General features: G+C 43.2%; 1 protein-coding gene across 4 annotated transcripts; it reads right to left on the bottom strand.

Annotated features, from left to right (window-relative positions):
- Window positions 1-2,920: 2,920 nt before the first annotated feature.
- Window positions 2,921-13,787, bottom strand: APTX (aprataxin). 4 transcript variants are annotated; one of them, XM_053969095.1, is made up of 8 exons: window positions 13,630-13,787; window positions 12,798-12,934; window positions 12,064-12,110; window positions 10,102-10,413; window positions 7,950-8,009; window positions 4,503-4,729; window positions 3,606-3,709; window positions 2,921-3,303 (listed from the first exon to the last, which is right to left on the bottom strand). In XM_053969095.1, the coding sequence occupies exons 2-8, from the start codon at window positions 12,925-12,927 to the stop codon at window positions 3,149-3,151; spliced, it is 1,035 nt and encodes a 344-aa protein (XP_053825070.1). In that variant the 5' UTR covers window positions 12,928-12,934; window positions 13,630-13,787; the 3' UTR covers window positions 2,921-3,148. The 4 variants fall into 4 exon arrangements, with proteins under 4 accessions (XP_053825070.1, XP_053825069.1, XP_053825073.1 ...); XM_053969094.1 differs by lacking the exon at window positions 13,630-13,787 and adding an exon at window positions 13,445-13,594; XM_053969098.1 differs by lacking the exons at window positions 10,102-10,413; window positions 13,630-13,787 and adding an exon at window positions 13,445-13,595.
- Between the last annotated feature and the right edge of the window lie 27 nt (window positions 13,788-13,814).

The raw sequence follows: 13,814 nt of genomic DNA, 5'->3' as shown, positions 1-13,814 counted from the left end.
GAGGAGTCAGGGTGTTGGTGATAGTCCAATTAAATGGTGGCTGCTCCTCCTGCTCCTTGAGTGGCAGATGAAATGCTGTTGAAGTGATGATCCAGTAGAAGGGTGTAGTTTTCTCTGAAGGTCTGGTGATAGAATAGATGGGCCTGGTCTTCCTCTGGGAATCCAGTGAAGAGGCTGAGTTGCTGTCTCAAGAAATGCTGATTTTATGTAGGTAGGGATGCTTGGCACCTCCCTCTGGGTGGAGCATCTCACAATGGGATGATATAACAGCATCAGTCATGCAGTGAGCCATTCAATGGCCCATTAACAGAAGATATCTCCCTGGAGGGAGACATTGTTCTTGGAAAAGATAAGAAAACTGCCCAACAGATGGCAAATAGAATATATGCTTATCTTACAACCCAGGAGACACATCTTCCTTGGCTTTAGGCCTCATTCCTATAACAATACCATAGAAGATAACACAACTCCAGAAGAGCTCTGATTACAGCCAGGGGTGGAAAGGAGATGCTTTATCACTGGCTGATGAGTGTTAAGGTTATGCTGCTATTCTGAGGCTCTCTTTGAACAAAGATGTCATAGTGGTTGCTCGCAGTCTCCCGTTTGGACTTACCAGCTGTAGAGGAAAGATTGGAGGAAGGCTGTGGGTCCCCTGCAAAGCCACACACAAAGTAACTTGTGACAAAATCTACATTTTCTGCCTTAGTTTCCTTCATGGCCTTGAGGCTATCCCTATAGGTGGCTGCCCCTTGTTGGCTTCAGAGAGCTTATGCCCACTGCTGCCATTCCTGTAGACCTTTCCCATACTGTGGTGACCTCACACAGTGAGTGCTGGACATGGCTGCCATCCCTCCCCCTGTGGTCAACCCTGGTGGCAGTGTATCTCCTGGTGATGCTGCTAAGATCATACATAGCCTTGTCCCTCTGAATCATGCTCCGCATTTGAGTGTGTGGCAACTGTGACTGAGCTGCACGCTGTCTCCAAACAGATGGATTGCAGGGGTTTATGCTTCACTCTGACCTGCTCTGAGATGTACTAAAACCACAACTCCCACCCAGATGTGATGGGCCATGGGCCATAAGCAGCACATTTCACTCTGAAGAAGCATGGTTTCCCTTTCTGGCCTGTGTCTGCTATGAGGAAGACCACAGCTCTCTAGCATTCACAACTGACTTTGGTTCAAATTAGTTCCCATTGCAAAGCATTAGCACTTTATCTCTGGAGCCAGCTGAAGCCCTAGTTTGTGTCTGAACTCACAGGCTGGCTGTGCTTTTGTCATTGTTCCTTACTCTCTAAGCTTTATTTTGTAATTTAAGGCATATTATTACTGATGTCAACAATAGCTGAACTGTGACTGGTGTTTTAAATAAGGCTATGGCCAACCCTTCACCTTACTGTACCCTATTCTGGTGAAAGATTAATGGTTTAAGAAAAGATTTTGCATAGTGAGTCATAGGAGAACAATGAATACTTTAAAGATCCAGAACAGTGGGAAATGGCAAGGTTTTGCAGAATAGTTTTGAAACAAGTAGAGTACACAAACAGAAATCTTGCTTAAGATACTGGACACTGCATTTGGCAACGATCCATGTTTTGCTGAAATTAATTAAATCAGCTAAAAAATCATCCTTTAGATGAACTTAGCTCATTATAATGTGAAAGCTGTATCTCTAAAGCTTAGATTACCCACCTCCAAATGAAGAATCCTACCTACTGAACACGCACAATAAACTCAAAACATATCGTACCTTTAAGTTGAAGCAGGCAAAAGATTGTCCAATAGTTATTTAGTAGGCAGTTATTTAGACATCAGATAAGTGCAGACTTAGGTATTTTGAAAATATCTTAGCTATACTGCTTAGCTAGAACTGGGTGTGCTGGCTCTGTGGATTTACCACCTGGCACCCATCTCTGCATAAGCATGAAATAAACATGACCCTCTGTGGATTGGCTTCTTGCATACCAGGCTGAAAGGACCTATTTTTGGGGACAACTTTATGACAGAAACATCTTTATTATTTTCCAGCAACATCAAATTATTATTTGTCCCATTTGAGTGGGTACAGCAACATGCTGCTGCAGAGAGGAATGGAAGGACACCCTCTCCCTACAGAATGTGTCACTGTTAGGAGCAGCATTTTGCTTGTATAGCAAAAGCTCTGTGCACTCTTTTACTGAAAGCCATTTCACCCAGAGAGTGTCTTATTTAACTCCAAGCTGAGCTTAAGTTGAAAGATGAAGTTGAACTGCACAAACCAGATCTGGACTCAAGAGATTTTTATTAGTACTGTCCTGCTGCTTCTGGAAGTTCACATCTTGACAACAGTCAAATTATTAGAGGCTCACTAAAATCCTGATTGGAGAAACAGCATGGGATTAAACCACAGAATTTCTGTACCAACTTCAACATATGCAGACAAGAAACTGCAAACCTTGACGTTTTATTACTCTGGGAAGCAGTAAAGCTTGCAATTGTGTATTACAAATGTATTTCACAAAAAACGTTTAAATACATCCTTGTACCCAGAAGAGATTTTTGCTCCACTTAGAGCCTGAGCAGTGGCTGTCCCCTAGCTGAGGGGCAGTTCAGCAGCACTGAACTGTCAGGCTTTTCAGTGGCACAGCAAAGTAGGGGTGATCAGCTGCTGCTCCTTCCTCTCCACTGACAGTACATTCTGTCAGCCACACCAGTGTCTGCAACATTAACACGTAGGAGGAACTTCAGTGGTAGGCACAAAACATCAAGAGAAAGACCGCTAAATCATTGTTTCTTTCCTTTCTCAGTAGAAACCTAGATCTGGGCTCAGTTCAGCTTCTGAATTAAAATAAATCCTTTCATCCAAACAAAGCACTTCTCCCAGACTTCAGTTCACTTACAGATTAGTATGGCTGTACCACAATAAAGCTGCAACCAAAAAGTTTCAATTTCAGAAGTCACTTTATTTACATTTTTAGTAGGAAGAAAGAAGAGGGCTTAGGTTTTTGTTGAAGATATTACTAAATTAGGATGCTGCTGTTTCCAGGCCACTTTTATCCCCACATTACATTTGTCATTCTAGTTAATAAACATACATTTCCATTAACATTTTGTGGTCTTTGTGTTGGCTTGAAATCTGAAGACAGATTGAAAGACGATTTTTTGCAAAATCATTTTGGCCAATGTTTCCGAAGATGTTCCTTTAACTGTGGGATTGTGGACAGCTGTTGTTTACAGCGATGGCATCTGGGCGGAAGTTTGAGAAGTTCAGAGGTATGGTCTTTCACCATCACTTTTCCCTTGCTTCTCACCATCTCTATGACATCTGGGGATAAAAATAAAGAAGACCATAGGTATTGAGACCACGTAGCGTCATGAAACACATGACACTGCATATCTCGGTGCATTGTTTTGCATGCACAGTGTGTCATTGCTGCATTCTAATTTAAACCAGCCACAAAATTTGTTGTCTTTTACTCAGTGCTACTCCCCAGTACCTTAAATTAAATAAAACCTTTCACTTACTGCAATAAAATGTACGACTTGCACATTTGTTTGGAAGAAAAGCCCAAAGCCAGAACCTGCAAGCGGGATTCTATGTTATGAAATACTTTCTCTAATCATTACCTTGAGAGTTTAAGAAGTAGTCTGTAGTAAAAGAATTCCAGTGTTTTTTGGTTTTCAGGGCTGGAGAATCAAAATCCTGGCTGATTACATGCAAATGTAGCTGACTGAAAAAAATATAACATAGATATGAGAGAAGGTCAAAGCTAATTTGCAGTTTTATCAGTTGCAAACATGATTCAGCAGGGTGCCAGCCTTGTGGGTCAGTCCTGACCCTGTAACAAGAATCACAGTCTGTTCTGGAAGCACTGTCTCTTGCCAAACATTTCACTTATAAATAGTCAGGGTCACTAGACCGCATATTCCATTGGTCCCTCACTCTTGTCTATATTCCTGCTAGTTTCCAAAAAGGCAGAGACAGTAATGTTAGCAAACCACAGGTATATTAAAGGTTTAATAATAAACCAAAGTTTTATTATTTGTAGAGTAAGTGAATGGGACTTGATCAGTGCTCAAAAGCCTCATTCAAGAACTGGAGAACAACTGACTGCAGTATCAACAGACATTTGGACACTCTAAGGGGTGGACTTTGACACAAGACTCAAATCCTTGCTCGGTATTAGGCAGGACTTGACAAGTCTAGGAGTCAGTCTCTAATCTCATATTGGTGCCCTGGGAGCAGGATGGCCTAGCAATGGCAGCAGTGCTCCTGTCACTGGGGCTGGTCCACAGGCATCCCACCTCTGCTAGAGAAGCCCAACAGGCATTTCCCCACATGCCCAAGATGTCCATGCATCAGGATCTATACAGCAGTGTGGGGCCAAGACTGCACAACAAGCTGTCTGTAGTGTTGAGGAGGTTTGCTGGTTCTTTAGCAATAACAAATCTCCTCATGGATTTAGCTCCAAATCTGTGTAACTGGAAGAACAGCATGTCCACCACGACTCCTCTAGGTCTTACCTCATACTGGAGATAGCGTGGTAACCCATTCTGAACTCCAGGCTCTCTCTGGCAGGGCACTGTTCGATCATTTTTTGCCCAATGGCATGCATATGTTCCAGGAGCTCAAGGTGGTCGCTGGTGACTGACTTCAGGCTTGAAATAGGGTCCCATGGTAAGATAAGCCAGTGGTAACGTGCTTTGGGATATTTATCCTTGATGACTACAGTCTTTTCATCTTTGTAAACCTTGCAAAAAATGAAATAACTAGATTATTTTCTGACTGGAAATTAAATATATTATTCCTATAAGCACTATATTTAATGGAGAGATGCTATCCAATGAAAACTTATGCTGGAATTAAGCTGCTCCAGGATAAGTACCCTCTTCCATAACATATACCAGGCAGCTATGGAGAGGTGTTCCAGCATCCTTTTTCATATACTTTATTTTAAAAGGCAAAAGCTTTCTAATCTTACTTTGCAGTAAGTTAACAATAACTACAGGGGTATATGAACTCTTGAAAATCTCCTGGACTGAGATACCAGTGAGGCCTAGGGAACTCCACTTCCATCAGGCTACATTCAAGCTGTGTAGTCATAAACAAAACCAGTGTGAATACAGTATATGTCAGAATGCACTCGGTTGCAGATTTCCAGAGTGAAGCACAAATCTCAGATGTACTACGAGCAGTGGGCTGCAGACCTCCACCAGCATTACAAAGATAAAAATATTCAAGTCTGGGCTATTTCAGTTCATCCTACCCAGTTCATCCTACCCAGTGTGCTGCTTTGTAAGATCACTCACAAGAAGGAGGACATCCTGTCTATCATGTCCTTCTTCCTGTTTTCTTTTTTTTTTTTTTTTTGCCTTCTGCAAAAATTCAGTGCAGCTGAGGAAAAGAAATGGTTGGGAAGCTTGTGGACAACAGTGGGGAGAACCCAGCAATAAAAAGCCATCAGGCTGTGTATTGTGTCTCTGTTCTCTTAGCAGTGCACTGGCTGATGAGAGATGGATGATGTCTTTGTCACCTTTGCTAATTATTCTTGTATGTTTATATACAGATCAGTCTTACTCTACAGGAAAGAAGATCTATGGGTACACAAATGATAGGACTGACTCTTTCAGCAGCAAGGTATTTTATACACACATACTAGTGTCTGCTCCTGCTGCCAGTAGGAACAGGATCATGTTCAAGCCTTTTCAGAAAACATTACCATTTAATATTTGATTAAAAAGAAAAGATAGGAGTTCTATTTGTGTATTCAGATTGAAACTACAACTAATAAAGCTAACCTTCACTCATAAACAGTTATTTGTGTCTAACATTAAAAGAACAGTTTTAAAACCTACTTACATTTTGGGTCAAGAAAGCCCTGTTTTGGTAAGTATATAGAATTCTGCTTCAGGGATAAAAACTAAGCTTCATGTTTAAAAAGTACGGAAGAATTTCCATGGTTTTATCATTCCCTATAGATAGACTCATTTGAAAGTGCTGGCAATCCTAGGACAATGGGCATCCAGTTCTCCTGTAAATTTCTGCAGTTCAACACTTCACACTTCCATTAAAAAAATATCGATCAATAAATAGGAGCTTCTGTTTAGTTATCAGCTAAGCGAGGAACTGGCTCACAGATTGGGCACAAAGGGTTACAGTGAATGGGGTGACATCAGACTGGTGACCTGTCACTGGTGGGGTTCCACAGGGCTCCATCCTCAGCCCTGTGCTCTTCAAAATTTTAATAAATTACCTGGACACAGGACTGGAAGGAATAGAAAGCAAGTTTGTCAATGACACAAAACTGGGAGGAACTGTCAACTCCCTTGAAGGCAGAAAGGCCCTGCAGAGAAACCCGGACAAATTAGAGGGCTGGGCAGAAGTTTAACAAGGTAAAGTGCTGGATTCTGCACCTTGGACAGGGCAACCCTGGACATACAGAGAGACTGGGGAGCAAGAGACTGGAGAGCAGCTCCATGGAATGGGACCTGAGAGTCCTGGTCAGTGGCAAGCTGAACATGAGCCAGCAGTGCCCTGGCATCCAGGATGCGTCCTGGGGTGCATCAGGCACAGCATCACCAGCCAAGCAAGGGAGGGGACTGTCCCAGTCTGCTCTGCACTGGGGTGGTCTCACTTCGGGTGCTGGGAGCAGTTCAGGGTGACACAATGGAAGACTTAAAGCTCTTAGAAAATGTCCAAAGGAGGGCTAACAAGATGGCGAAGGGCCTTGAAAGGAAGACATATGAGGAGTGACTGAGGTACTTGGTCTGTTCGACCTGGAGGAGACTGAGGGGAGAACTCATTGCAGTTACAATTTCCTTGTGAGAAGAAGAGGAGCGGCACACTGATCTCTTCTCTCTGTTGACCAGTGACAGAACTTGAAGAAATGGCCTGAAGATGAGTCAGGGGAGGTTTAGGCTGGGTATCAGGGAAAGGTTCTTCACCCAGAGGGTGTTTGGGCACTGGAACAGGCTCCCCAGGGAAGTCATCATGGCACCAGGTCTGTCCGAGTTCAAAAAGCGCTTTCAATTACATGGTGTGATTTCTGGGGGGCTGTGTGATTTCCTGTGAGGGTTGAGAGTTGGATTCAATGATTCTGATGGGTCCCTTCCAACTCAACATACACTATTGTGGATGCCAGCCTGGTCAGGGAGAGAGAAACAGCAATCGTTTCTCACAGTGGCTTGTGAGAATTTTTAGGGAGTTATAGGAATGTGATAACTTACTAGTATAAACAATTTGCAGGTGGTGTTTTTCCACATTGTTTTTCTGTTCTTTTCAAGGACTGTGTGTGAGAAAGATGTTTTATTAACTAGCCAATCAAGTAGAATGTATTGTATTGGTCTATATAAACCAGAGAATCCTTTGTATTAAAGCCTCTTTTTCTCCTCTTGCAATTTGGTCTCTCTTCTGTTCTTGTGTCATTCTTGGAGCAAGGGTGACACAGTATGACTCTTCATTATGTTCAGCCTAATAGGGATCATCACCTGAAGGGGCCCAGTGAGGCCAGAGGTCAGATCCTGTTAGCTGACATAAAGGTGTGAAAGTTAAGAATTTGCTTAAACCAGGAAACCAGGAAACTGCACTAAGAAACAAGACAGCACTGACTGCTGGAGAATGGGAACCTCTGTGGCTTGCTCAGCTTCAAATGATACCTCCATTTTAGTTGGTTTCCCTGAGGAAACAAAGCAACTGCACGGCTCGCCTGCTCTCCCTTCAACCTTTTTGGAATCTGTTGGCCAAATCTCACAGTACAGAGAGCTCAAAGATAATTAACACAATAAGAATCTGCAAAATCAGTACAGTAGAGACTCCCAAGTTAATGTTACTACAGAGAGAGACGCAAGTACATTTCAGCCCTTATGCAGGACTCCACTGATTAACCAGATTTTTAAAGCAAATTGCAGAAAGAAGAAAGAAAGCTCATTTAGCTTTGCTAGACAGGATCTACTGTAAAGTACAAGTCTCACCTGCATTTTTGGATCTTGCATGGAGCTCTTTAAACCCTGACTCCAGTGTCCTAAATGTTCCTATACCACAGAATGGGAAAAATAAATTATAAGACCGTTAAGTATCCAATTATATACTTCAAAGGATTCAGTTAAGAATATTCATTTGTATACAGCAGTACAGTAACAGCTGAATGACAGCTCAATTATTTCTCTTCTATAAAATGCCAACATACCTGCTCCAACTGCCCCCAAAAAGCTACTTTTGAAAACTTTTAACAAGATACTGTGAAGATGTAAATTTCCAAATATTGGAAATTCAACAACAGGGAGATATAAATGTGCTTAAATTTAATTATTTGCCTGCACGTGTCATGGCACAAGGCCCTCTGCTTCAGGGCAAAGAACCAAAGAATCAAGATCTCCATGAACTGTCCTATCCCATACTGCTCTGCACAGAACAAAGTAGTTGCAGTGTGTGGCCTTATTCTTAGTTGTATTTATTTTTTAATATTGTGCAGTGGCTTGTAGAGAAAATAATAAAGGCACAGGAAGATCAAGGCAACACAAGCTATTTCTTAACTTGGCTACTGAACACCTAATAGAAGGTTGACGGGGCTCACCCCCAGATTGGGGTGACCCCGAGAGGTGGAAAAGTCTTTTTTCTAATTTGTGCCTTCAAAGAAAGACTCAGTAGTCTTCAGTCGTCCGGTCTCAAGGTAGTTTATTGTATGTTATCTAAAAGATTTTCTTCCTGAACTGCTGTGGTCCATTCAGCAGGTCAGACAAAGGCACATACACACACACTGACACTGTCTCTGACACCCTCTGATTGCCCAGGGGGCTGGTGCCATCTTTTATATCATACATTACGTGATGTTAAATGTTTATAGTTTTTCTTCAATACCTATTACCTATACTAAATAGTGACTTTCTACTCTAAACCAATCTATAAGTACCAACATCACCATAAACATAAAAAATAAGAAAGAGAAAGAAAGAAGACAAAACATGCCTAAATCCCTCCATCTTAAAACTTCTAACCCCTATGTACAAAACTCAGATGCCTCTGTACAAAGGCTAAAACCCCCCTGTACAGCACTCAAAAATTCTTCCTTTCCCTTTGTGACTACTTTTACTATAATATCTAAACTTTTGTAATTTCTTATTCTTCCTACAAAGTTAATAAATTGTTCCATAAATCAAATTCAAAACCAGAAGAGTTTCCAGCTACATGCCAAGGTCCCAAATACTTCTGACCTAAGCCCAGAACATCCAAGAGTGTCTGAGGGACACTCTGGGTTCCAACAGAAGGTCTGTCTTGAGTGCACCTTTTTCAAAACAGATGTTTTAACTATTCAGAGTAGTAATGATATTCATCATAGTCTTAGAAAGGAACACGTTCAAACATTATTATAGTGCTGGCAGGGAAACAGTGTGAGTTGTCATCTCCCTGCTCATTCCACCACAAATCTGACCCTAATATAACTACCCAAGTCCACAAATTAAATAAGTGGTTAACTCACAGCAACCTGAGAATAAAATTTTGTCTTAAGGTGTTTCATTACTGTGCCTTCTCCTCCGGCACTGCACTAGCTCCAAATGCATTAAGGACTTTTATTTTGTCCATGTCACAGGGCTAAGAACTCCCTTTCAAAGATTCTGGCTGCTAACGTTCACTAGTGTAAACATGGTTCTGCCATATGGAGTGAACAAAACAGGAGGAGAAAAAAGGCCCATGCAATTACAAACAAATAAATTTTAAAAAGAAAAGGCTCAGGTTGTTCTGTTCTCTGTCCGCTTGCTTTTAGATAACCACTCAAGAGCTACGACAGTGTCCTTGGGTGACTGCAGCTAAATGGAGCTCACGTGGACTGTCCTTCTAGCAGAAACTGCAGCTGAAACCAGAGATTAAATCCTCATTTGTTAGAGGGAAGCACCCTCACACACACCTAACCCTCCGGTCAGGTTAGAATGGGTCCCAAGTGACTTTCCCAGGTGTAGGTGATGTCAGGAGCACATGACACCTTCTCATGCTCTGTATACTTTGAGGATCCATATTCACCTGAGATGCCTGCTACCAGCAGAATCCACAAAAGCAAAAGACCATTTCTCCTCATGGAGGAGACAACCCCAGGAGAAACAGCACAAGAATTAATACCAACACACTTGCCTTTTGGCTTGAAGTTCCTTCATGTGTAGATACACTGGTATTGCTTAGCTTTGGATTTGTAGAACTGCCTTGGGTATCCACCACCTCCAACTTCATTGTTTTTCTGGGCACAAGCTCTGTATCATCATTCTCACAGGAATCTTTATGTGGCATCTTGTCTGCTTTTGGAACAGTTTTCCCAGACTCTTCGGCAAATTGCACCATGTAGGGGTAAAGGTTATTTACAATATGCAGAACTTGGCCTGGCTTCATTTTCACCACTTCATCCTTGCCAATATTCACAAGATCAACACTAGTTGGGTTGACCCCTATCTTTGGTAGACAGGAAAAGGAAAAAATAGTAGAAAAATATGTTGTAAGTGGAATCGCCAACTTCTGCTCAGTTCTCCTGGAATACCATTATCCTAGAAAGCAAATGCATTCTGTATTCACCACTCACCCATGCCTACATCAACCCGCTTTAGCTGACCAGGCAATGCAGCACTGTGGACGCCTGTTTCTGTCCCAGTCTTGCAGTCACAGCTGTCAGCACACAACCTCAGGGCCTGGCATCACAGGAGCCTGGGTCTGCAGCAGCTACACAGTTAGCATCATTTGTGCTGCACTTCCCTCACAAATTAGCAACCTATTAAACAACTAGTAACAGCAGCAACTATTTCTGAGGAGCAACAGTAGTTTTAGCAAATTATTTTAGCAAACGAAACTGTGATGTAAACAACCTACAGTGATTGCTTGATAGATGGATTTTGCATCATCATGTGGGTGACCCTACAAAAATCAGGAATCTTCAAGCAAAATGCTTTTGGTTAATGTTTATGCACAAAACAGGCTTTAAGAAATCAGCTTTTTCCTGTGACTGATGAACTCAGTCAGAGAGAGTTTTCATTACCTTTGTCACTGCCATACCTGCATGCTTCACAAGACGGTACTATACCTCTCACTTGGTATTCACTGCAATGAAGCACACACCTGATTCCAGCCAGGATCTCTTTAGTCTACAGCTCTGCAGTTTCACTCAAGTCAAGGATGCTTCCCATCAGTGAATAAAGTATCAAACAACTGATCACTGGAACCTTGTGCCACACATCTCTCACCTGGGGAGCAACTCTTTGATAGATAGAGAAAACATGCTAGCACCCACCACTAGAAAGTATTCCCAGTTTTGAGATTCCAGTAACACAATATTATGTGTCAATCATGACTACGGTTGATTTCTGAGGAAAACTGTCCTAGATATCTTTGCCAGATTCATCAGATACCACTGGGGTGCCTATGCTTAGGGGGCAGTGAAGGCATTTTGAGAGAAGACGTTGTTCCTAAGTAGGTAGAATGTGTTGTTGTATTGTCCCCACAGGCTGATGCTGCGGGCACACACACACTAACACCAGCACCAGAGACCTTTCCCTTCCTATTATCTCAGAGACTCAGGTCTCATAAGTGTGAGGGAGTAGGCCTGCCTCCATCCATCTGGTAACATGAGCATTCCTGAAGTGCTGTCTTTACCTCCTATCCCTCCCCATAAGTAAACACATCTCTGGCTCTGTCAGCCCACCAAAAAAATCTTCTACAACTGCATAGTCCCATTAACACCAGAACTTCAACCTTAAAAAAGGGGCTGCCTTAGCTTATGAAGTTTAAGGCTCAGGAGAAGGACAAGCAAGTTTAGTAGAAGTCCAAAGTCTCGCAAATGCAGCACCCAACAGAACTGATTGAGGACTCACAACAGCATTCCCTGATACTGCAAGTCTGGCTGTGTTAGACTGGAATGTATCTTGAAGGAACACTGAGGTGCACAAATAAGAAAGATCACTTCTGAGGGCCACTTGCTGTAACCTCCCTTGGTGATAAGAAAGCTTCAGGTCCCTCAGACCCAGTGATCAGAATTATCTCTTGGAGCATTTGTTAAGTACAACTGTCCCAGTAAATACCAGAAATACTGGAGATCCCTACATAAAAACATACCTGTTTAACTGTGACATAACCCTTGTTACAGTCTGCTTTTAACTGAACTGGAAAAGAAAGAACAAAGTGTCACAAAACCATGCAAATAAAAAGAACTCTGCTGAACCACCTAGTGCAGAAAACACTCCTCTTTTTGAAGAGCCGTTTCTTTCTGGAGCTGATCTTTGCGAATGCATGCCAAGAATATTTCTGCTTCATCTCTTCTTTCCAGGACCACAGAGTCAACCCATACACTGAGCCAAGGGAAGAATTACTTCGGAACAAAGGTGATTCTGTTGATGTCTTATACATATTCTTGACATTCTTACCAGCCCTCTGGGACAATAAGGCACAGAGCAAGACTGTGTCCAGAGGCACAGAATATAAGGCAGGGAAGATGTGCAGTATTATATAGGTGATAGCTATTTTCATATATTCTCCAAGATCACGTTAAATTATGTATAAAATAACAATCATGCTAAAAATCAGTTGGTGGAATACTAGGGAGAAGAAGTGCTGCTCATGAAGTGAGCAGTGAAACACAACTCTGGGCCTGGGAACTCACATAAAGCTTTTGTATATGGAGGTGGACGTCCTATCTCTGATGTTTTAGACTCCAGAGATCTCCATTAAGCGCTTATTGAAAAGGCTTGATGACTCCAAGAACCAGGCAACACTGCAGACCACACAGAGGAACAAGGCAAGCTCAGCTGCTGCTACATGTGGAAAGCAGGATTTGAGCTAAATCACCTTACCTTGCTGCCGTGAACACTTCTTATCTGTTATCCCAGTCTCTGGGCCACGCCCAATTACCACGGGTTCCAAGTGTGGCAGTTTCACCCGCTGAGTGCATTTCTCTTTGCCCACAAGCCAGCACACACGCATCGCTATGCTGTAGAGCAAAATGAACAGTGTTTTACCAACACGCCACTTCCTGATGGGCTACCTTGCTGTGGAACAGGGTCGGTGAATTCTGCTGCCAGCCCATCCCATTAGCTGAGTCAATTCTGCTAACTTGGTTCAAGTTTCCGCAATTCAAAGCAAAGCATGTCACCAGCACTTGCATAATCTAAGAGCAGGTTGCTGTTGAAAGGACAATCCTGTTTTCCTTCCTACTCTACCATACATTCTCACATCTGTGAACCATATATAGGAAAAATCGATTGTACTGACAGTTCCATCTGACAGAAGAGCCTAGCCACAAAAAACCTCATTTTGTTTCCCACTGAATCAGAGCTCACCTGAGAGATTAACTTAACCACCAAAATAAGAGAGCGCAGCAGAAAACAAGAGATGACGAGAGAGTCGCGATAGCTTCATCCAGCAACAGTCAGCACACGGCCCATGCTATGTAACCTTCAAGTTTACATCAATTTGACCCTGGACGGTAAAGATCCCTCACCTTCACCCTGCACGGTGCTCGGCCCTGTTCCTCCCAGCTCTGCGGTGGACAGCTCACGCCCGCGGAAAACAAGGCTCTCTCCCCAGTGTAATGACGGCATAGTCACACACCCATCCCCACGGCACACCCATCCCCGTGGGCCCCGTTCCCATGGCAACGCCTGACAGACCCCCCCCCCCCCTTACCGCGCGCGCGACGTTCGCGCCGTCGCCGCCGCAGCCAATCAGCTGCGGCAGCGCGTCTCCCACGTGACTAGATAGAGGCTCCCGCCGCGGCGCGTGGCCCGGCGCAGGCGCACTGGGCCCGCGCACCCGGGGCTGGGCGCTGGGTCCTCGCAAAGGGGCAATAGAGTTCAGTGGGCCGGGCCGCC

The sequence above is a fragment of the Vidua chalybeata genome, chromosome Z (assembly GCF_026979565.1).
Source record: "Vidua chalybeata isolate OUT-0048 chromosome Z, bVidCha1 merged haplotype, whole genome shotgun sequence".
In the NCBI taxonomy this organism is placed as follows: Eukaryota; Metazoa; Chordata; class Aves; order Passeriformes; family Viduidae; genus Vidua; species Vidua chalybeata.
The sequence above is the reverse complement of the archived record's forward strand: the minus strand, read 5'-3'. Positions and strand labels throughout refer to the sequence as shown.